The sequence below is a fragment of the Urocitellus parryii genome, chromosome 3, assembly GCF_045843805.1.
Source record: "Urocitellus parryii isolate mUroPar1 chromosome 3, mUroPar1.hap1, whole genome shotgun sequence".
Classification (NCBI taxonomy): domain Eukaryota; kingdom Metazoa; phylum Chordata; class Mammalia; order Rodentia; family Sciuridae; genus Urocitellus; species Urocitellus parryii.
In genome coordinates, this window is record NC_135533.1 from 219,964,995 (window position 1) to 219,986,716 (window position 21,722).

Consider the following 21,722-nt stretch of genomic DNA (forward strand, 5'->3'; position numbering starts at 1 on the left):
AAGGCCACAGTGTGTGAGCCAGTGACAGGAGATGTCTGGGACAGGGGAGTCCAGAGATGGACGTGGGCCCGCAGCGCAGGCTGGAGGGATGGGGGCCGCTCCTGGGGTGAAGAGTGTTCTGATGAGGTGCAGCTGCACTGGGAGGATGTGCTGAACCCACTGCTGCGCAGGCGGTGTGGCTTGGCAGCCGGGCCTGTGACTTGTTCCCAATCACCGTGTGAGTGAAGTGCAAGACTCCCGGACACCTGCCCAGGCTCCCTACCTGCAGTGCACACAGCACACAGCGTGCTGGCCGGTCAGCACTGCCCCCTGCTGGCTCAGGTGCCCCCACCCTCACGCCCTCCTGCCCTCTGGGGAGAGGCTGGGGAGGTACCCTCCCTTTCCCAGGTTGCCGCTGCGGTGGCCTTGGTCTCCCCACCCACTTTCCTGGTGCTGGAGTGCACCCAGGGCTCACACGCGCAGGGAGGTGCTCTACTGCTGAGCTGCTCCCCTGCCCTTGATTTATGTATTTATTTATTTTTGAATGTGAGTTGTATCCCCACCCCCTCTTTTATCTTTTGAGACACGGCCTGGTGAAGTGGCCCAGGCTGACCTTGAACTCCCATCCTCCTGCCTCAGCCGCTGAGCTGCTGCGATGACAATGTGGCCCAGCACCTTGCTACCCAGTTCAGTGGGAATGAAGAATCACTGTGGATCCGTCCTGCAGATGTGCCCAGTCTCCAACTGCTACGTCCCTCCCGGAACCCTGAGGGGAGGGTCTGCCACGAGGGATCTTGTCAACTGGAGTGCCACATCAGAGGCCAGGATGGCCAGTGGCTGATGCCCCTCCTGATCCAGGACACATAGGGGGCCGTGGCAGTAGCCACAGGAGGCTTGAAGATGTTGGTTCAGGTCTTAGAGCTAAAGGACAGGACTCAATGCACCCAGCCTTGACCTCACACCAGAGACCCGCCAGTCACCCTGCTGGAGGTGGGAGAGCCCATGTTAGCATCTGCACCTCTGTTGGGGAGCAAGTCCAGTGGGGCTTGAGAGGCACCAAGGGGCCACTCCCAAGCCAGGAGCACTCTTCTCCCCTTCTTTCCCGCCCCATGGTCTTGCACATGCCCTGGCCTGTGCCCTGGTCCATGCCCTGGTCCCCTTTGCTGCTCCCTAATATGTGACCCCGGCCAGCTCCTTTAACCCCTCTGGGTCTCAGTTTCTGCATCTGAGAAATGGGGTCAATGCTAGTCCCACTTCCAGGATCCCCAGAGAACACGCGAGGGGCTGGCCCAGCTGCTGCCCTGGCCACAGGCCGAGGTGGGTGCAGTCAGGAGCCTGTGGGCCTTCTGTCAGGCTGAGCTGCCCCTGCCCGCTGCATGGTCACCTTGCAGTAGGCTTGGTTCAGAGAGCTGGCCGCTGAGCGGAGGACGCGGGGCAGGGGTCATGCTGCCATGCCAGAGAGGCTCCTGTGGCACATCCGGGCACACAGCAAACAGGGCTCCAGCTCCTGCAGTGTGTGTGTGGGCCAGGTGCCCGCCCTGGTGTCAGCCTCCAGCTGGTCACACTGCACAGCACTCCTGCTCTCACCGCCTGGTGCTCTCTGGCAAGGCCAGGGGCTGGACGACACTGCTGGGCCGCACCTCCCTGTCCAGCGGTGGGGAAGAGGAGCAGGTGAGGGGGGCCACAGGCAGACGAGCTGTGTCAGGCCTCCACCCCAGCACTTCAGCAGCATGCGGCATTCCCAGCTGGAGCCGGCACACAGGCAGGATGCTGGCGTCCACCTTGTGTGGAAGGCGAGGCGTGGGCTGCAAAGGTCATGCAGCCCCAGCACAGCCTCAGTAGCTCCATCCTGAGGCAGCAAGAGCCAGGGTGTGGATGACCGGCCCGCCTTGTCCATCCCCAGCAGGTCCTGCGAGGGGCCTACCTGTCTCCACAGCATCCAGGAAGCCGTTCCCCACTCCTGAGCATCCAGAAGTGCCACCCTCCATGCCCCAGACCACCCCGGGAACTCCCTCGTCCAGGACTGCACCTCTACAGTTATTTGTTCCAAGGTCAATGTGTGCCAACCCTCATAAATCTGCCTAAACTAGAGAAACAAGCTTTTTCTGCAGGACTTGCAGGTGCGTCCTTGGTGCTACATGAAAGAATGTGGCCAGTGGGAAAGGGCAGCACTGAGACGAGGGCCTCCCATGAGCAACTGGATCAAGTTGCACCTGGATCAAGCCACACCTGAAGTTAGACCTCCTCATAGACTTGTCAGTTACATGAGCCAACAGATCCTCTTTTGCACTTCAGTTTGGGGATTTTTATTACTGGCTACTCCAGAGGCAGGGCAGCACCAGGAGGGGTTTATTTAGTGGCTTCTCAATGGCAACAGGGACCAGTTTCTTGTGTTTTGCCACTAGGCAGGTAGGTCAGCTCTATCCTGGTGGCCAGAGGTGTCAAACACATTCCTAAACTTGACAGGTGGCCCAAATCAATCCAGTTGGAAGGCCCAGACCTTCCTGTGCTTCTTGTTCCAGCTGAAACACCCCAGGAACCTGCAGCCCAAGCTGTCTCTAGGGAGGGGAAGGGGCACCCTTGTTTGCTTGTGTCTCAGGATGCCCTGCAGCTGGATATTGGGACTTTGGGATGTCTAGGGTGGCAGAGAGGTGGGGCGGGGTACCTCTGGCTTGACTAGGCAGTGGGCAGCTGTCAACACCCAAGGTGGGGTACACAAGGACCCCCCAACACAGGTGGGTGCCAGCTTTCTGCAGTGAAGCCATGTGTAGGCATGAGTGGGGGGTGGTGGCCTTTCAATTCCCAATAATTTTGGTGTCAAATGTGTTGCCTACGGGGAAGGGGAACAGATATGGTCAGGTTAAGGCTAGATGTACCCTGCCCCACCCAAAGTTTGGAGGCCTCAGACCCCAAATTCACCATTCTAATGAAATTCCCAGTGTCCCTTGAAACCCCAGCAGAACACACAGGGTTGCCCTGGTCCCCCACTCCCCATCACAGGCTCCACTGCCCAGACCCCATCAGGGGCCAGGTGTAGTGGAGCACGCCTGTAATCCCAATGACTCGGGAAGCCGAGGCCAGCCCCAACAGCTGAGCAAGACTCTGTCTGAAACAGTGTAGCTCAGTTCTAGAGGTCCCCTGGATCCAATCCCCAGTACTGCTCTAGATGCTCTAGAAATCCCCTCAGGCCCACTTAGCCCCACCTTAGGGCCCACTGAGGTACTGCTGCTCCTTCTCCCACAAGGGACTCGGCCCTGCTGGAGGGCTCCCCTGGAGGCCCTAGGTCTGGCCTCCTTACCTGGGGTCTCCTCAACTTTCTCGTGGGAGTTCCCAAACACCAGGTATCACACTCCACCCCTACTTGGCTCTCTTCCTTCCCAGGACTGGTGCAGACACTGTGTCACACAGGAATGCTAATAATAGCCCCTTGTCCTAGAGTCAACATGAGAGTCGGCCCCAGGTCCATCGTGTTTCCAACAGGCCTAGAGAAGTGTGCACTCAACACGCACGCAGCAAAGGGTGGATGGACGGGTGATAGATGATGAGTGGGTGGATGGACGGGTGATAGATGATGAGTGGGTGGATGGACGGGTGATAGATGATGAGTGGGTGGATGGACGGGTGATAGATGATGAGTGGGTGGATGGATGGGTGCTAGATGATGAGTGGGTGGATGGACGGGTGATAGATGATGAGTGGGTGGATGGACGGGTGATAGATGATGAGTGGGTGGATGGATGGGTGATAGATGATGAGTGGGTGGATGGACGGGTGATAGATGATGAGTGGGTGGATGGACGGGTGATAGATGATGAGTGGGTGGATGGATGGGTGATAGATGATGAGTGGGTGGATGGACGGGTGATAGATGATGAGTGGGTGGATGGACGGGTGATAGATGATGAGTGGGTGGATGGACGGGTGATAGATGATGAGTGGGTGGATGGATGGGTGATAGATGATGAGTGGGTGGATGGATGGGTGATAGATGATGAGTGGGTGGATGGACGGGTGATAGATGATGAGTGGGTGGATGGACGGGTGATAGATGATGAGTGGGTGGATGGATGGGTGATAGATGATGAGTGGGTGGATGGACGGGTGATAGATGATGAGTGGGTGGATGGACGGGTGATAGATGATGAGTGGGTGGAGGGATGGGTGATAGATGATGAGTGGGTGGATGGACGGGTGATAGATGATGAGTGGGTGGATGGACGGGTAATGGGTGGTGAACTTATAGAAGGATGGACGGGTGCTAGATGATGAGTGGGTGGATGGACGGGTAATGGGTGGTGAACTTATAGAAGGATGGACGGGTGCTAGATGATGAGTGGGTGGATGGACGGGTAATGGGTGGTGAACTTATAGGATGGTGGGTGCTAGATGATGAGTGGGTGGATGGACGGGTGATAGATGATGAGTGGGTGGATGGTGGGTGATAGATGATGAGTGGGTGGATGGATGGGTGATAGATGATGAGTGGGTGGATGGACGGGTGATAGATGATGAGTGGGTGGATGGTGGGTGATAGATGATGAGTGGGTGGATGGACGGGTGCTAGATGATGAGTGGGTGGATGGATGGGTGATAGATGATGAGTGGGTGGATGGTGGGTGATAGATGATGAGTGGGTGGATGGACGGGTGATAGATGATGAGTGGGTGGATGGATGGGTGATAGATGATGAGTGGGTGGATGGTGGGTGATAGATGATGAGTGGGTGGATGGACGGGTGCTAGATGATGAGTGGGTGGATGGACGGGTAATGGGTGGTGAACTTATAGGATGGTGGGTGATAGATGATGAGTGGGTGGATGGATGGGTGATAGATGATGAGTGGGTGGATGGTGGGTGATAGATGATGAGTGGGTGGATGGATGGGTGATAGATGATGAGTGGGTGGATGGTGGGTGATAGATGATGAGTGGGTGGATGGATGGGTGATAGATGATGAGTGGGTGGATGGTGGGTGATAGATGATGAGTGGGTGGATGGACGGGTGCTAGATGATGAGTGGGTGGATGGACGGGTGATAGATGATGAGTGGGTGGATGGATGGGTGATAGATGATGAGTGGGTGGATGGATGGGTGATAGATGATGAGTGGGTGGATGGACGGGTGATAGATGATGAGTGGGTGGATGGACGGGTGCTAGATGATGAGTGGGTGGATGGACGGGTGATAGATGATGAGTGGGTGGATGGATGGGTGATAGATGATGAGTGGGTGGATGGACGGGTGATAGATGATGAGTGGGTGGATGGTGGGTAATAGATGATGAGTGGGTGGATGGACGGGTGATAGATGATGAGTGGGTGGATGGATGGGTGATAGATGATGAGTGGGTGGATGGATGGGTGATAGATGATGAGTGGGTGGATGGACGGGTGATAGATGATGAGTGGGTGGATGGATGGGTGATAGATGATGAGTGGGTGGATGGACGGGTGCTAGATGATGAGTGGGTGGATGGACGGGTGATGGGTGGTGAACTTATAGGATGGTGGGTGCTAGATGATGAGTGGGTGGATGGTGGGTAATAGATGATGAGTGGGTGGATGGACCGGTGCTAGATGATGAGTGGGTGGATGGACGGGTGATGGGTGGTGAACTTATAGGATGGTGGGTGCTAGATGATGAGTGGGTGGATGGTGGGTAATAGATGATGAGTGGGTGGATGGACGGGTGCTAGATGATGAGTGGGTGGATGGACGGGTGATGGGTGGTGAACTTATAGGATGGTGGGTGCTAGATGATGAGTGGGTGGATGGACGGGTGATGGGTGGTGAACTTATAGAAGGATGGTGGGTGATAGATGATGAGTGGGTGGATGGACGGGTGATGGGTGGTGAACTTATAGAAGGATGGTGGGTGATAGATGATGAGTGGGTGGATGGACGGGTAATGGGTGGTGAACTTATAGAAGGATGATGGGTGATAGATGATGAGTGGGTGGATGGACGGGTGATGGGTGGTGAACTTATAGAAGGATGGTGGGTGATAGATGATGAGTGGGTGGATGGACGGGTGCTAGATGATGAGTGGGTGGATGGACGGGTGATAGATGATGAGTGGGTGGATGGACGGGTGATAGATGATGAGTGGGTGGATGGACGGGTGATGGGTGGTGAACTTATAGGATGGTGGGTGCTAGATGATGAGTGGGTGGATGGACGGGTGATGGGTGGTGAACTTATAGGATGGTGGGTGCTAGATGATGAGTGGGTGGATGGACGGGTAATGGGTGGTGAACTTATAGAAGGATGGTGGGTGCTAGATGATGAGTGGGTGGATGGACGGGTGATAGATGATGAGTGGGTGGATGAACGGGTGATAGATGATGAGTGGGTGGATGGATGGGTGCTAGATGATGAGTGGGTGGATGGACGGGTGATAGATGATGAGTGGGTGGATGGATGGGTGATAGATGATGAGTGGGTGGATGGATGGGTGATAGATGATGAGTGGGTGGATGGACGGGTGCTAGATGATGAGTGGGTGGATGGACGGGTGCTAGATGATGAGTGGGTGGATGGACGGGTGATAGATGATGAGTGGGTGGATGATGGGTGATAGATGATGAGTGGGTGGATGGATGGGTGATAGATGATGAGTGGGTGGATGGATGGGTGATAGATGATGAGTGGGTGGATGGACGGGTGCTAGATGATGAGTGGGTGGATGGACGGGTGATAGATGATGAGTGGGTGGATGGATGGGTGATAGATGATGAGTGGGTGGATGGACGGGTGATAGATGATGAGTGGGTGGATGGACGGGTGCTAGATGATGAGTGGGTGGATGGACGGGTGATGGGTGGTGAACTTATAGGATGGTGGGTGCTAGATGATGAGTGGGTGGATGGTGGGTAATAGATGATGAGTGGGTGGATGGACGGGTGCTAGATGATGAGTGGGTGGATGGACGGGTGATGGGTGGTGAACTTATAGGATGGTGGGTGCTAGATGATGAGTGGGTGGATGGTGGGTAATAGATGATGAGTGGGTGGATGGACGGGTGCTAGATGATGAGTGGGTGGATGGACGGGTGATGGGTGGTGAACTTATAGGATGGTGGGTGCTAGATGATGAGTGGGTGGATGGACGGGTGATGGGTGGTGAACTTATAGAAGGATGGTGGGTGATAGATGATGAGTGGGTGGATGGACGGGTGATGGGTGGTGAACTTATAGAAGGATGGTGGGTGATAGATGATGAGTGGGTGGATGGACGGGTAATGGGTGGTGAACTTATAGAAGGATGATGGGTGATAGATGATGAGTGGGTGGATGGACGGGTGATGGGTGGTGAACTTATAGAAGGATGGTGGGTGATAGATGATGAGTGGGTGGATGGACGGGTGCTAGATGATGAGTGGGTGGATGGATGGGTGATAGATGATGAGTGGGTGGATGGATGGGTGATAGATGATGAGTGGGTGGATGGACGGGTGATAGATGATGAGTGGGTGGATGGATGGGTGATAGATGATGAGTGGGTGGATGGACGGGTGCTAGATGATGAGTGGGTGGATGGACGGGTGATGGGTGGTGAACTTATAGGATGGTGGGTGCTAGATGATGAGTGGGTGGATGGTGGGTAATAGATGATGAGTGGGTGGATGGACCGGTGCTAGATGATGAGTGGGTGGATGGACGGGTGATGGGTGGTGAACTTATAGGATGGTGGGTGCTAGATGATGAGTGGGTGGATGGTGGGTAATAGATGATGAGTGGGTGGATGGACGGGTGCTAGATGATGAGTGGGTGGATGGACGGGTGATGGGTGGTGAACTTATAGGATGGTGGGTGCTAGATGATGAGTGGGTGGATGGACGGGTGATGGGTGGTGAACTTATAGAAGGATGGTGGGTGATAGATGATGAGTGGGTGGATGGACGGGTGATGGGTGGTGAACTTATAGAAGGATGGTGGGTGATAGATGATGAGTGGGTGGATGGACGGGTAATGGGTGGTGAACTTATAGAAGGATGATGGGTGATAGATGATGAGTGGGTGGATGGACGGGTGATGGGTGGTGAACTTATAGAAGGATGGTGGGTGATAGATGATGAGTGGGTGGATGGACGGGTGCTAGATGATGAGTGGGTGGATGGACGGGTGATAGATGATGAGTGGGTGGATGGACGGGTGATAGATGATGAGTGGGTGGATGGACGGGTGATGGGTGGTGAACTTATAGGATGGTGGGTGCTAGATGATGAGTGGGTGGATGGACGGGTGATGGGTGGTGAACTTATAGGATGGTGGGTGCTAGATGATGAGTGGGTGGATGGACGGGTAATGGGTGGTGAACTTATAGAAGGATGGTGGGTGCTAGATGATGAGTGGGTGGATGGACGGGTGATAGATGATGAGTGGGTGGATGAACGGGTGATAGATGATGAGTGGGTGGATGGATGGGTGCTAGATGATGAGTGGGTGGATGGACGGGTGATAGATGATGAGTGGGTGGATGGATGGGTGATAGATGATGAGTGGGTGGATGGATGGGTGCTAGATGATGAGTGGGTGGATGGATGGGTGATAGATGATGAGTGGGTGGATGGATGGGTGATAGATGATGAGTGGGTGGATGGACGGGTGATAGATGATGAGTGGGTGGATGGACGGGTGATAGATGATGAGTGGGTGGATGGATGGGTGCTAGATGATGAGTGGGTGGATGGACGGGTGATAGATGATGAGTGGGTGGATGGATGGGTGATAGATGATGAGTGGGTGGATGGATGGGTGCTAGATGATGAGTGGGTGGATGGATGGGTGATAGATGATGAGTGGGTGGATGGACGGGTGATAGATGATGAGTGGGTGGATGGACGGGTGCTAGATGATGAGTGGGTGGATGGACGGGTGATAGATGATGAGTGGGTGGATGATGGGTGATAGATGATGAGTGGGTGGATGGATGGGTGATAGATGATGAGTGGGTGGATGGATGGGTGATAGATGATGAGTGGGTGGATGGACGGGTGCTAGATGATGAGTGGGTGGATGGACGGGTGATAGATGATGAGTGGGTGGATGGATGGGTGATAGATGATGAGTGGGTGGATGGACGGGTGATAGATGATGAGTGGGTGGATGGACGGGTGCTAGATGATGAGTGGGTGGATGGACGGGTGATGGGTGGTGAACTTATAGGATGGTGGGTGCTAGATGATGAGTGGGTGGATGGTGGGTAATAGATGATGAGTGGGTGGATGGACGGGTGCTAGATGATGAGTGGGTGGATGGACGGGTGATGGGTGGTGAACTTATAGGATGGTGGGTGCTAGATGATGAGTGGGTGGATGGTGGGTAATAGATGATGAGTGGGTGGATGGACCGGTGCTAGATGATGAGTGGGTGGATGGACGGGTGATGGGTGGTGAACTTATAGGATGGTGGGTGCTAGATGATGAGTGGGTGGATGGACGGGTGATGGGTGGTGAACTTATAGAAGGATGGTGGGTGATAGATGATGAGTGGGTGGATGGACGGGTGATGGGTGGTGAACTTATAGAAGGATGGTGGGTGATAGATGATGAGTGGGTGGATGGACGGGTAATGGGTGGTGAACTTATAGAAGGATGATGGGTGATAGATGATGAGTGGGTGGATGGACGGGTGATGGGTGGTGAACTTATAGAAGGATGGTGGGTGATAGATGATGAGTGGGTGGATGGACGGGTGCTAGATGATGAGTGGGTGGATGGACGGGTGATAGATGATGAGTGGGTGGATGGACGGGTGATAGATGATGAGTGGGTGGATGGACGGGTGATGGGTGGTGAACTTATAGGATGGTGGGTGCTAGATGATGAGTGGGTGGATGGACGGGTGATGGGTGGTGAACTTATAGGATGGTGGGTGCTAGATGATGAGTGGGTGGATGGACGGGTAATGGGTGGTGAACTTATAGAAGGATGGTGGGTGCTAGATGATGAGTGGGTGGATGGACGGGTGATAGATGATGAGTGGGTGGATGGACGGGTGATAGATGATGAGTGGGTGGATGGACGGGTGATAGATGATGAGTGGGTGGATGGATGGGTGCTAGATGATGAGTGGGTGGATGGACGGGTGATAGATGATGAGTGGGTGGATGGATGGGTGATAGATGATGAGTGGGTGGATGGATGGGTGATAGATGATGAGTGGGTGGATGGACGGGTGCTAGATGATGAGTGGGTGGATGGACGGGTGCTAGATGATGAGTGGGTGGATGGACGGGTGATAGATGATGAGTGGGTGGATGATGGGTGATAGATGATGAGTGGGTGGATGGATGGGTGATAGATGATGAGTGGGTGGATGGATGGGTGATAGATGATGAGTGGGTGGATGGACGGGTGCTAGATGATGAGTGGGTGGATGGACGGGTGATAGATGATGAGTGGGTGGATGGATGGGTGATAGATGATGAGTGGGTGGATGGACGGGTGCTAGATGATGAGTGGGTGGATGGACGGGTGATAGATGATGAGTGGGTGGATGGATGGGTGATAGATGATGAGTGGGTGGATGGACGGGTGATAGATGATGAGTGGGTGGATGGACGGGTGATAGATGATGAGTGGGTGGATGGTGGGTGCTAGATGATGAGTGGGTGGATGGACGGGTGCTAGATGATGAGTGGGTGGATGGACGGGTGCTAGATGATGAGTGGGTGGATGGACGGGTGATGGGTGGTGAACTTATAGGATGGTGGGTGCTAGATGATGAGTGGGTGGATGGACGGGTGATGGGTGGTGAACTTATAGAAGGATGGTGGGTGCTAGATGATGAGTGGGTGGATGGATGGGTGATGGGTGGTGAACTTATAGGATGGTGGGTGCTAGATGATGAGTGGGTGGATGGACGGGTGATGGGTGGTGAACTTATAGAAGGATGGTGGGTGCTAGATGATGAGTGGGTGGATGGACGGGTGCTAGATGATGAGTGGGTGGATGGACGGGTGATAGATGATGAGTGGGTGGATGGACGGGTGATAGATGATGAGTGGGTGGATGGACGGGTGATAGATCATGAGTGGGTGGATGGACGGGTGATAGATGATGAGTGGGTGAATGGACGGGTAATGGGTGGTGAACTTATAGGATGGTGGGTGATAGATGATGAGTGGGTGGATGGACGGGTGCTAGATGATGAGTGGGTGGATGGACGGGTGATAGATGATGAGTGGGTGGATGGACGGGTGATAGATGATGAGTGGGTGGATGGACGGGTGATAGATGATGAGTGGGTGGATGGATGGGTGCTAGATGATGAGTGGGTGGATGGATGGGTGCTAGATGATGAGTGGGTGGATGGACGGGTGATAGATGATGAGTGGGTGGATGGATGGGTGCTAGATGATGAGTGGGTGGATGGACGGGTGCTAGATGATGAGTGGGTGGATGGACGGGTGATAGATGATGAGTGGGTGGATGGACGGGTGATAGATGATGAGTGGGTGGATGGACGGGTGATAGATGATGAGTGGGTGGATGGACGGGTGATAGATGATGAGTGGGTGGATGGACGGGTGATAGATGATGAGTGGGTGGATGGACGGGTGATAGATGATGAGTGGGTGGATGGACGGGTGATAGATGATGAGTGGGTGGATGGATGGGTGATAGATGATGAGTGGGTGGATGGATGGGTGATAGATGATGAGTGGGTGGATGGATGGGTGCTAGATGATGAGTGGGTGGATGGATGGGTGCTAGATGATGAGTGGGTGGATGGATGGGTGCTAGATGATGAGTGGGTGGATGGATGGGTGATAGATGATGAGTGGGTGGATGGATGGGTGCTAGATGATGAGTGGGTGGATGGATGGGTGCTAGATGATGAGTGGGTGGATGGACGGGTGATAGATGATGAGTGGGTGGATGGATGGGTGATAGATGATGAGTGGGTGGATGGATGGGTGCTAGATGATGAGTGGGTGGATGGACGGGTGCTAGATGATGAGTGGGTGGATGGACGGGTGATAGATGATGAGTGGGTGGATGGACGGGTGATAGATGATGAGTGGGTGGATGGACGGGTGATAGATGATGAGTGGGTGGATGGATGGGTGCTAGATGATGAGTGGGTGGATGGATGGGTGCTAGATGATGAGTGGGTGGATGGTGGGTGCTAGATGATGAGTGGGTGGATGGACGGGTGATGGGTGGTGAACTTATAGGATGGTGGGTGCTAGATGATGAGTGGGTGGATGGACGGGTGATGGGTGGTGAACTTATAGGATGGTGGGTGCTAGATGATGAGTGGGTGGATGGTGGGTGCTAGATGATGAGTGGGTGGATGGACGGGTGATGGGTGGTGAACTTATAGGATGGTGGGTGCTAGATGATGAGTGGGTGGATGGACGGGTGATGGGTGGTGAACTTATAGGATGGTGGGTGCTAGATGAAAGGATCCCTGTGCACCCATCCAGTAGGTCTCCTGCTCATTTAAGAGCCACCCTCCTCCAGCCAGCCTGCTCCGCGTCAACCCTGGCAGCACCAAGTGTTGGCCCAGCCTGTGGTGTGGAAGCTGGCCGGCAGCGTGGCAGCAGCTCTGCCCTCCTGCAGGCTTCCTTCATTCCAAGCCTGCCTCCAAGGCCTGCTGGGAGGGTGCAGAGACAGCCTAATCTCCCAGGACAGGTGGTTGGCAGCTCTTGGGGCCCAGCCCCCTCCAGAAAATGAAGATGTTGTGGTTCTCACCATGGAGAAAGCCAGTGGGCATCCTGCCACCAAGTGGCCAAGCAGAAGCACCAACTCCTGCCACATGCATGGCAAGAACACGGGGCCTCGGGGCATTCCTGCCCCACACAGCCTGGGCTTGGGGAGACTGGAAGGACAGTGTATCACCCAGATCCCAGGGGAGGTGAGAGGCCCTCGACTTCTCTGCTGTGAAAGACACCCCCGGCAGCAGCAAGCCCTGAGCAGGGGCTGATAGTTCATAGCATCATGCAGCCGTGTTGGCCGGTGCCAAGACCACGGTGTCCTGGAGAAAACACTGAAGCCCAGCAGCAGGAGCCAGCCACGGTGCAGAAACCCAGGTTCATGCACAGCCCTGGAGGGCAGCACGCCTTGGGGGCGGGGGGTGGACACTGAGAGCAGGCCTGAGCTCCAGGCGGCCCTGCAGCAGGTCAGGAAGGGAGGATGCAGAATCCCCACCCAGAGCTCTGCAGCCCCCCAAACATGAGACTCCTACTCAGGAGAAAGTTGGAGAAGGCACTCTCCAGCACCGCCTGCTTTGATTTCTCCAGACGTGCTGTTCCAAATCAGGACCTGCCGCGGCATCCTTTCCAGAGCCACCCAGGGCCTCAAGCATGCTAGGTCGCCCCCGCCCATTCTGAGACAGGGTCTCACCATGTTGCTATGAGTCTTGCTAAGTTGCCCACTGCCCTGGAACCTTTGAGGCCTGGGCTTCCTCCAATCTTCGGCACCCCCTCCACCCACTACCCCCTCTGGAGTGCCAGAGCACGGGGCCTGTCTCCCATCTCGCCTGCCCACAGCCCTGCCCTGCCCTTGCACACAGCAGACATCTCTCTACCTCCAGCCTCACCTCACCCAGAACATTTTAGAAGGGGTTTCTAAAGGACAGAAACTCGAAGACAAAACTGTGAGACTACCAACTTCCTTATGGTTTAATACAGTGCTCCAATCCCCACCTCGTCTGTGCTGTCAGGCTTCAGTGTGACTCCTCCTTGGTGCTGGGGATGGAGCCCAGGGCCTGGTGCAGCTGCACTCAGGAGCACTCTGCCTGAGCCACACCTCAGGCCTCTCCTTGTTCTTGTGGTAACAAACACAGTTCACCATCTTAGCCGTTTTGTACGGGAAAGCTCTGCAGTATGCCCACCACCCACCTCCAAGGCTTCTGCCCAAACCCAAACTGTCCTCTTGTTAACACCCACTCCCCACCCCTCCAGCCCCTCCCTTGTGACTGGCTCCCAGTGGAAGGCGCAGCAGGCAGGAGGCAGCAGGCAGGGGCTGTGCCTGGCTGCAGCACACCACAGGGTCAGATGCAGCAGGGCCTGTACCTGCCTGTCACTCAGCCACTCAGAAGGCTTGGGGACTATGTTCAAGACCAGCCTGGGCAACAGGGTGAGACCCAGCTTCACATGATTAAAAAGTGCTGGGGACACAGCTTCATGGTAAAGTGCCCCGATTCAATGCCTAGTACCAATAAAAAAAAAAAAAGAAAAAAAAAAAAGCAAGTTTTGAACAGGAAATTCATAGGCACAGTGGCCACCTCCATCACCCTAGCAACTCAAGAGGCTGAGGCAGAAGGACTGTAAGTTTGAAACCAGCTTGGGCCACTTAGTGAGACACCCTGCCCCATTTTGGGCAGTATTAGGGACTGACCCAGGACCGAGAACATGCTACGAAGCACGAGGCCCTGGGCCACTCCCAGTACTGTCCAAATTAACCCCAAGCAAACTAAAGCAAACAAGTGGCAAAGCTGCACCCACCAGCGGTGCAGTCCAGGGCCTACCGCACTGTGCCCACTTGGGTCCAGGCATATACCCTTGACCTTGGGCATCCAAGTTCAGCGAGTCCAACTCCTGAGTCCAGCCATTCTGGGCCTTTCAGTTGCACAGACACAAGACCAGCAGTGTCCCACTTGCCACCAGTGTGAGAGGAACCCTTGGGAAGCACCAGAGTCCACCTCGGGCCCAGAGCGTTCAGGAAGGGCCACTGGCTTCTGTGGATGGGGCCCTTTCCCTCAAAGGCAACTAGGGGGTTCCCTGGCTACCCCATCTCCTGGGTGGAGAGGTGACCATCAGGCCCAGGGACCAGGAGTGTGATGACCTTGGCCCTGGTGCCTCCCTGAAGGAGGAGTGGTCTGCCTCCTCACCGGCAGTTTTATTTAGATTTCAAACAAACCACAGCAGAAAGGAGTGACCTCAAAGCAGTCCGTCCATCCAGGAGCTAGGACCCCAGCCTCGAAGCTGCTGGATGGGGCCCGCCCACGACCCTGGCTGCTGCGGCTCTGCTGGCTCTGCCATCCCAGGAGGGGGCCGGCAAGCCCAAGCCCGGCTCTTCTCTGGAGCAAGGAAAACCCAGAACCGCACGGGGAAGGAAGGACACCCAAACGCGCCGCCCAGAGCAGGGCAAGGCAGTGCCGTGAGGTAGCCTGTCGAGAGAGCCAGCGTCCGTCCCATGAGGTAAAATCTGAGAGTTTATTCGGTGGACGAGGTGTCAGGACTCCTCGGTGCCCGAGTCGTCCTCGTCGTCCCCGAAGCAGCTGTCTGCCTCCTCCACCTCCCCGTCCTGGTAGTAGTCCTCGTAGAACAGGTCCGCGCCCTCCTCGGGCGCCGGCGCCTTGGTCTTCACGCAGTACTCGGCCAGCGTGGTGGGCACCTTCACGCCATCGCGCTCTGCGTCCACCTTGGTCCCCAGGACCTGCTTCCTGGGGGGACAGGAGGGATGAGGGGCTGCTCTGATCCTGGCCCACCCCCCCATGGCACATCAGGGCTACACTGCAGAACAGGAAGCCAGCGGGAGCCATGCCAGGGACACCGGGCACAGCACGCAGCCTCTGCCCACAGAAGCTGGCTTCAGGGCCATCCAGGGCCACAGCCACAGGGAGACTTGGTGGCCAGCCTCAGCTCTGTGCTGTGCTCACGCCAGGCCACACCCCAGGTTCTGCACGCCCTGCACCACACACCACCCGACCCAGGACGTGGTACCAGGCAGGAGCACGGCTGCAGTGCCAATAGTGGGACTGGACACCCTGGCCATCAGGAAGGGCCAGGGCTGCTCGGGGTGCGGGTTCACACAGGGAACGGTGTGGCACAGGCAGATGCTGACCCCAGCCTCTAGCCTACAGCTCGTAGAGAAGACGCAGACGCACAGGAACAGGGACCATGGGGGAGGAACTGAGCCCGGTCTTGGCCACCTGTGTCTGCATGTTAGGACAGACATTGCACCTGGCTCAGGCCTCTCCCGTGGGCATTGCAGGAGGGTGGGAGGGCACTGTGCCAGCTGCTCTGGGCCTTCCCGGCACCAGCCAGGGATCTCCTGCCTGTCCTGCAGAACCCAGCAGGACACAAGCTCTCTGAGGCCTAAAGATGTAGTCAGAGCCAGCAGCAGGCAGAGAGCAGCGACTACAGTCCCAGGTGGGCAGTGACCCACGGGGTTCTGAGGGATGAAAACAGTCTGGCTCTCACCTCTGCTCTGGGACTGTGTGGGAGGTGGCAGGGAAGAGGTGCCAAGAGTACGGGCACCTCTGAGGGCAGGTGTTGCAGGGGTGCCTCTCAGACTGCCAGTAGAGGTTGTGGCTACCACAGCTTTGGCACAGCTGCCCAGAACAACTGTCCAGTTCATTAGGAGCAGGTGGCACCCATGCGAAACACCATGGGTGCAGCATTTCAAGTTCAAGGCATTCTGCTCACAGGAAGTGCCAGGGCAACAGAGAGGACAGACCAAGCACTGGGAAGAAGGGGACAGAAAGGAGGAGCCCTTGTCGTCTCCTGGTGTGTGTGACCACCCAGGGCCAGCTACAAGCACAGAGTGTGGCATCTTGCCTGGCTCAGGGCAGCAGCAGTGCTGGGGTCAGGTGGGCAGGCAGCTCTGTGTGGACTGTGGGGCAGCAGGCCTCTGCAGAGGAGCAGGTCCAAGTGCCCGTCCACCAAGGGTCAGTGTGTTTGAGATGGTGCCTCACTGACCCAGACGACTCCTAGTCAGTGGGGACAGGTGTACACACACCTGGCTCCAAAGAGTCTCATCACATGAAAGTGGTACCTCCCAACCACAAGGCCAGCTTGCTTTCTGTTCTGGCAGCATTGGGAATAGAAGCCAGGGGTGCTGCACCACTGAGCTGCGCCCAGCCTTCTTAGACAGGATCTCCCGAGTTGCTTAGGGCCTCACTAAGCTGCCCAGGATGACCTGGAATTTGCCATCCTCGAGTCTTGGCCTCATGTGCCTCTGGGATTACAGGCGTGGGCACTGTGCCAAGCTATTTTTTTGGTGGTGCTGGGGCTTGAACCCAGGGCCTTGTGCATGAAAGCAAGCACTCTACCAACTGAGCTGTATCCCCAGCCCCAAGCTACTATTTTAAATTAAAAAGCAAATTACATGTTTGCCCAGCAAAAGTGAGAACCCTGGTTCAATCTCCAGCTCCATAAAACACAAAGATAAATAACAAGTTGAGGGCTGGAGCTGTGGCTCACTGGCAGAGTTCCTGTCTGGCATATGTCAGGCACTGGGTTCAATCCTTAGCACAGCATAAAGATAAATAAAATAATTACTAAAAAGAATAAGTCGAAAAGTGTTTCAAGTGCTTTCTTTGGCAGCAATGTACAATAAAAATGGAACAACAGAGGAAACTGGCACACTTCTTGTGCAAGGATGACACACAAGGGAGGCATTCCATATTCCATTTTTTTTTTTTTTTTTGTGGTGCTGGAGATTGAACTCAAGGCCTTGTGCACACAAGGAAAGCACTCTACCAACTGAGCTATAGCCCCAGCCCCGCACTCCACATTTCTGAGAAAAGAAATAAGCACTTGCAAAAGACACAGAAAAGGATGAACTCAATCAAAAAATGAGCCAGTAGGGCTGGGGCAGCTCGGTGGCAGAGCACCTGGCCAGGATGTGAGGACTCGTGTTCCACGAACACCAAAGCAAGGACTGAGAAACCCTGCTGAAGAGTGACGACAGACAGAGAGGAGGTCCCCGAGCCCCATTCACCTGACAGGTCCCCACAACTCCCCAAGAAACTACTTCTTTTGCAGAGTCACCTCTCGACTCAGAGGAGATGGGAGCAGGTAGAGAGCCACTGGGACGCAGCCCGCCTGGCAAGCTGTCCGTGGCTGTGAGTGCCAGCGAGCAGCAGAGCAGCAGACCGTGGGCCTGCTGGGCCTTCAGCGAGTGCGCAGCACCCGTTTTGCCTGGCGGACCCACCCACAGGGACCACGGCAGCAGAGGCCACTGTCCCAGGGAGAGTGCTGCCCTGGTAGGGTGCAGGAAGGACCAGGCACATCAGGGCTGAGTCACCAAGCAACGAGGCACTAGGAACTCCTGAATGCTGGGATGGGGCCTTCACACTGTATGCCACAGTGCACACAGACACACACGCTATGTGGACCATGTGGATATGTGTGCTCACACGCCACACTTTTCTGTGACACTAAGAAGGAATAAATACCACCATGTTTTCAAAAACAAGGAAGAGGCCAGAAATTGGGCTGAACTGGCTGGATACTTCTGACTGGGGTTGGTGTCCCCATCTGCAACTGCTGCCCCTGGGCAGAGGTGGCCTCCAACAGGCTAGAAGGCAGGAAGCACTCGTCAGCCTCGTTAGCAGAAGCAGGTGGCCCTACTCAGGGGTTCAGAGCCCCGTGCTCACCGGATGATGTCCGTGTACTCCCGGTCCTTCCCCTTACTCTCTTTCCACTTTCTGTACATCACTGAGGCATCCACATTGGCCGGTGAGAAGGTGTTGGGCTCGTTGAGCAGGGAGATGACACTCAGGAGGATGGTCCTAGGGGGACGAGTGGACTGGAGTGCGGTGGCTGAAGAACCCAGACTTCCATCTCTCTCAGGCCCCAACTACTGAGGCCTCAACCCAGGAGCCCCTAGAGGCCCCTGTGGGCACTGTCTGATCTGCTCACACTTCAGGGCACCACCAGGCAGCAGGAGCTGGAGTGGATAGGGGCTGCCCTCAGAGACACACAGCATCAGGAGCCCACCCTCAAGCTGGGGCTCCCAGGGTGAGCAGCAGGATGCCTTGGGATCTCCCCAGGGTCTGGTTTCTGGGTGGACAGCACAGTGCCACAGGCACTAGAGACACAGACGGCTCTTCCCATGTGTCCCAGGGCCAGTCCAGGGCACAGGTGCCACCAGACTTACATGGTGGGCCTAGCCTCACCTGACGTTCTGTGTGGGGTTCCACCGCTCCGAGGGCAGCTCCCCACTCTGTGGGTCATCAACAGGTGGGTGGAGAATGGAGATGCATACGTCCCCTGTCTGAGTGAGGGAGACAGCAGGTTAGCCCTGGCCAGGCTCCCACTGCCTGCTCCACCGGAGGCGTGACCACAGGGAGGCAGAGGCCTGTGCGAGGCTTGTGTGCGCTCACCTCATAGATGTTTGGGTGCCACATCTTGGTCAGGAACCGAAAGGCTGGTGGAGAGTAAGGGTAGTCGATGGGGAACTTGAGGCGAGCCTGTGGGGTGGGAACAGCAGGGGTGGCTCAGTGGGGGCTAGGCCCTGGCGGAGTTCCATTTCAGAGGACACTCTCTGGGTGTCTGGGGAGTGTGTCCCACGATGGACAAGGAGGAACAGGGCTCACTGCCCAGTCTCTTGTAGGCCTAGGCTCAAGCCAAAAGCCATGTCCACAATCGGCTGCCTCAAGCCTTTCTGAGGTTGCCTGGGCTGATCCAGCCCCACGACGTGCAGGTGAGAACGGGGGAACGCCAGAGGTTGGCAGGGTGGCAGTTACCTGGAGACTCGTGGCCCCAGCCCAGCATGACTCGTCTGTCCTCTGGGAGACTTATCATCACTGCCTCTCTGAGGGCTACTCAGGCCAAGGGTCTGAGCCACCTGCACCAGTGCCAGAGCTGCTCACCTGTGGCCAGGGCCCTGATGCTGCTCCTGCCTCTGGGCTCTCAGCAGGTAAGAAAGGAATCGCTGATGTTTTTTTTTTTTTTTTTTGGGGGGGCAGCATCTTTGGGGTGCTGTAAGCTCCAAAGGTGGAGACTAGGCCCCTAGAAATCTTATGGAGAGGGACGCCTCCATGTCCAGGGAAAACATGCTGAGGCCAGAGTGACCTTGGAATCTGGGTCTGACACTTGCCCAACAGTTGCTCAAGACTTCAAGGCACCCCTGGACTCCTGCCAGGTTTCTAAGCCTGGATTTTGAGCCTCACCCAACTAATCCCCTGCACCTTTTACTCTAAGCATCTCTAGAGATCCCTTTTACCACTTCACAAATCAAGGTTCACAGAAGGAGAGACCTTGCCTAAGGGAGGAGCCTCTCCAGCTCCTGGTGCTAGAGCATTGCCTGCAGCAGGCTGGCATGGTCCCTAAGATGAGGCTGGGCTGAGAGGAATGCCCCACAGGAAGTGACTAGGAAGCCATGGTGGCCTTAGGCACCTTACAAGTCCTCTACTTCCACATCCCCTTTACAAGTCTTTGCCCACACCCCGGCCAACCATGCCCAAGACAGGGGAGCAAACCTTAGTCCCACACTGGCTTCTAAGGACAGACCTGTGGCAAACATGATCCTAGCCTGACACCTCTCTCTCTAGAGATGGGACTCTCCCACTAAAGCCAACCCTGGAGGCTCAACCCACAATGCCCTGCAGCCAGTTTGGTGGGTAGTGCCAGAGATCCAAAACCTTTCCTTCCTGACTGCAGCCTTGCCCAGAAGCCTGGCCTGACCTCAGGGCGGGGTGTTACCCCATTCTGGGTGCTGCTGTAACTATGAAGTGCTCTTGGAGACTTTTCAAACTGGACTGCTCCCTGGGTGGGGATGCAGGAACACTCAAACCGGTTCCCCCACCCATCCCTGCCCTCAGACCTGGGACCCCAACTCAGCAATTGCCCCCAAGTAGACAAGGCGGGTGCCCTCACTCACTGGGCAGGCCTGGTTAAAACACCAACCCACAGTGGAAACAGGCCTGTCTTGGCCTCACCCGGCAGCGGGGACTGACCCTGGGGCCCTGAGAACACCAGAGCAAGCATTTTACCACTGACCTACGTCCCGCTCTTCCACTTGCCCTTCTCCTGCCTCAGGCTCCATCCTGAGGAGCTGGGAAGACAACCGTGCACCACCACTCCCGGTTTCTGCTCCCACCTTAGGTAGGGAGACCCCAGTCTTGCTCCGCTGGCTCCAGAACAAGGTCCTGGGACCCTTAGAGGAATCCAAAGCTATGGCTAGGCTCAGATCGGTTCGGTGGAGAAAACCGCCCTGATTGTGGCCCATGTTCTTTGTCACATAAGGCAGAATCTGAGTCCGGGGGACAGCCCTCGGCTCCCTGCTCCCAGCAGCAAAAGCACCGCTCATCCTTCAACCACCAGAGGGCAAAAAAATGCCCGCAGAGCAGCCCGAGACCGCAGAAGCCGCCCGCTCGGCGGGACCTGCGAGGCTGGCGGCGTCCAGCAGCCCCGGCTTCCGCAGCTCGCCTGGGCCCGGCCGGGCCTGCGGGCGCAGCCCGGGGTGCGCGCCGCCCCCGCCCCGGCGTCGCCGAGACCCGGTTACATAAGGCCGGGCGGGGCGCCGAGCCGGCCGCCGCTCACCTTGAAGTAGCCGCCCTCGTAGTAGGTGTTGGGAGGCCCGAAGATGGCCACCTCCCAGTTGTACAGGTCGCCCTCGTCCACCAGCGTCACCCGGAAGCCCTCCACCGGCTCCTCCTGCAGCCCCTTGAGCTCCAGCAGCAGCGCCTTCTGCGAGCTGGGCACCAGTGGCCGGGCCATGGCGGCGGCGGCGGCGGAGGGTCCCGGGGCCGGGGGCGCGCCGGGACGCGGGGCCGCCGCGAGCTCGCGGGACGGGCCGGGCTGCGCGCTGGCCGGGGGGGAGCCGCCGCCTTCCTCCGCTACGCCGCCGCCGCCGCCGCCCGTGGCCCCCGAGCGCTCCACCCGCGCCGCCGCCGGCGCCGCCGCCCGCCTCGGCCTGACCCGTGCGCCCCACCCGCCGCGCCTGCGCGCCGACTCCGGGCCCCGACTGCGCCTGCGCGCCCGCCCGCGGGGCACGCCGGGAAGCGCAGTCCGCCGCCCGCTCGCGGGGCACGCCGGGAAGCGTAGTCCGCCGCCCG

At 56.6% G+C, this 21,722-nt stretch overlaps 1 protein-coding gene across 2 annotated transcripts; it reads right to left on the bottom strand.

The window, feature by feature from the left end:
- Nucleotides 1-13,585: 13,585 nt before the first annotated feature.
- Nucleotides 13,586-21,441, bottom strand: Cdc34 (cell division cycle 34, ubiquitin conjugating enzyme). Of its 2 annotated transcripts, none has more exons than XM_026413989.2 (5): nt 21,208-21,441; nt 19,047-19,133; nt 18,840-18,937; nt 18,318-18,452; nt 13,586-15,377 (listed from the first exon to the last, which is right to left on the bottom strand). In XM_026413989.2, the coding sequence occupies exons 1-5, from the start codon at nt 21,382-21,384 to the stop codon at nt 15,167-15,169; spliced, it is 708 nt and encodes a 235-aa protein (XP_026269774.1). In that variant the 5' UTR covers nt 21,385-21,441; the 3' UTR covers nt 13,586-15,166. The 2 variants fall into 2 exon arrangements, with proteins under 2 accessions (XP_026269774.1, XP_026269775.1); XM_026413990.2 differs by having other exon boundaries at nt 15,248-15,373.
- Nucleotides 21,442-21,722: the final 281 nt, after the last annotated feature.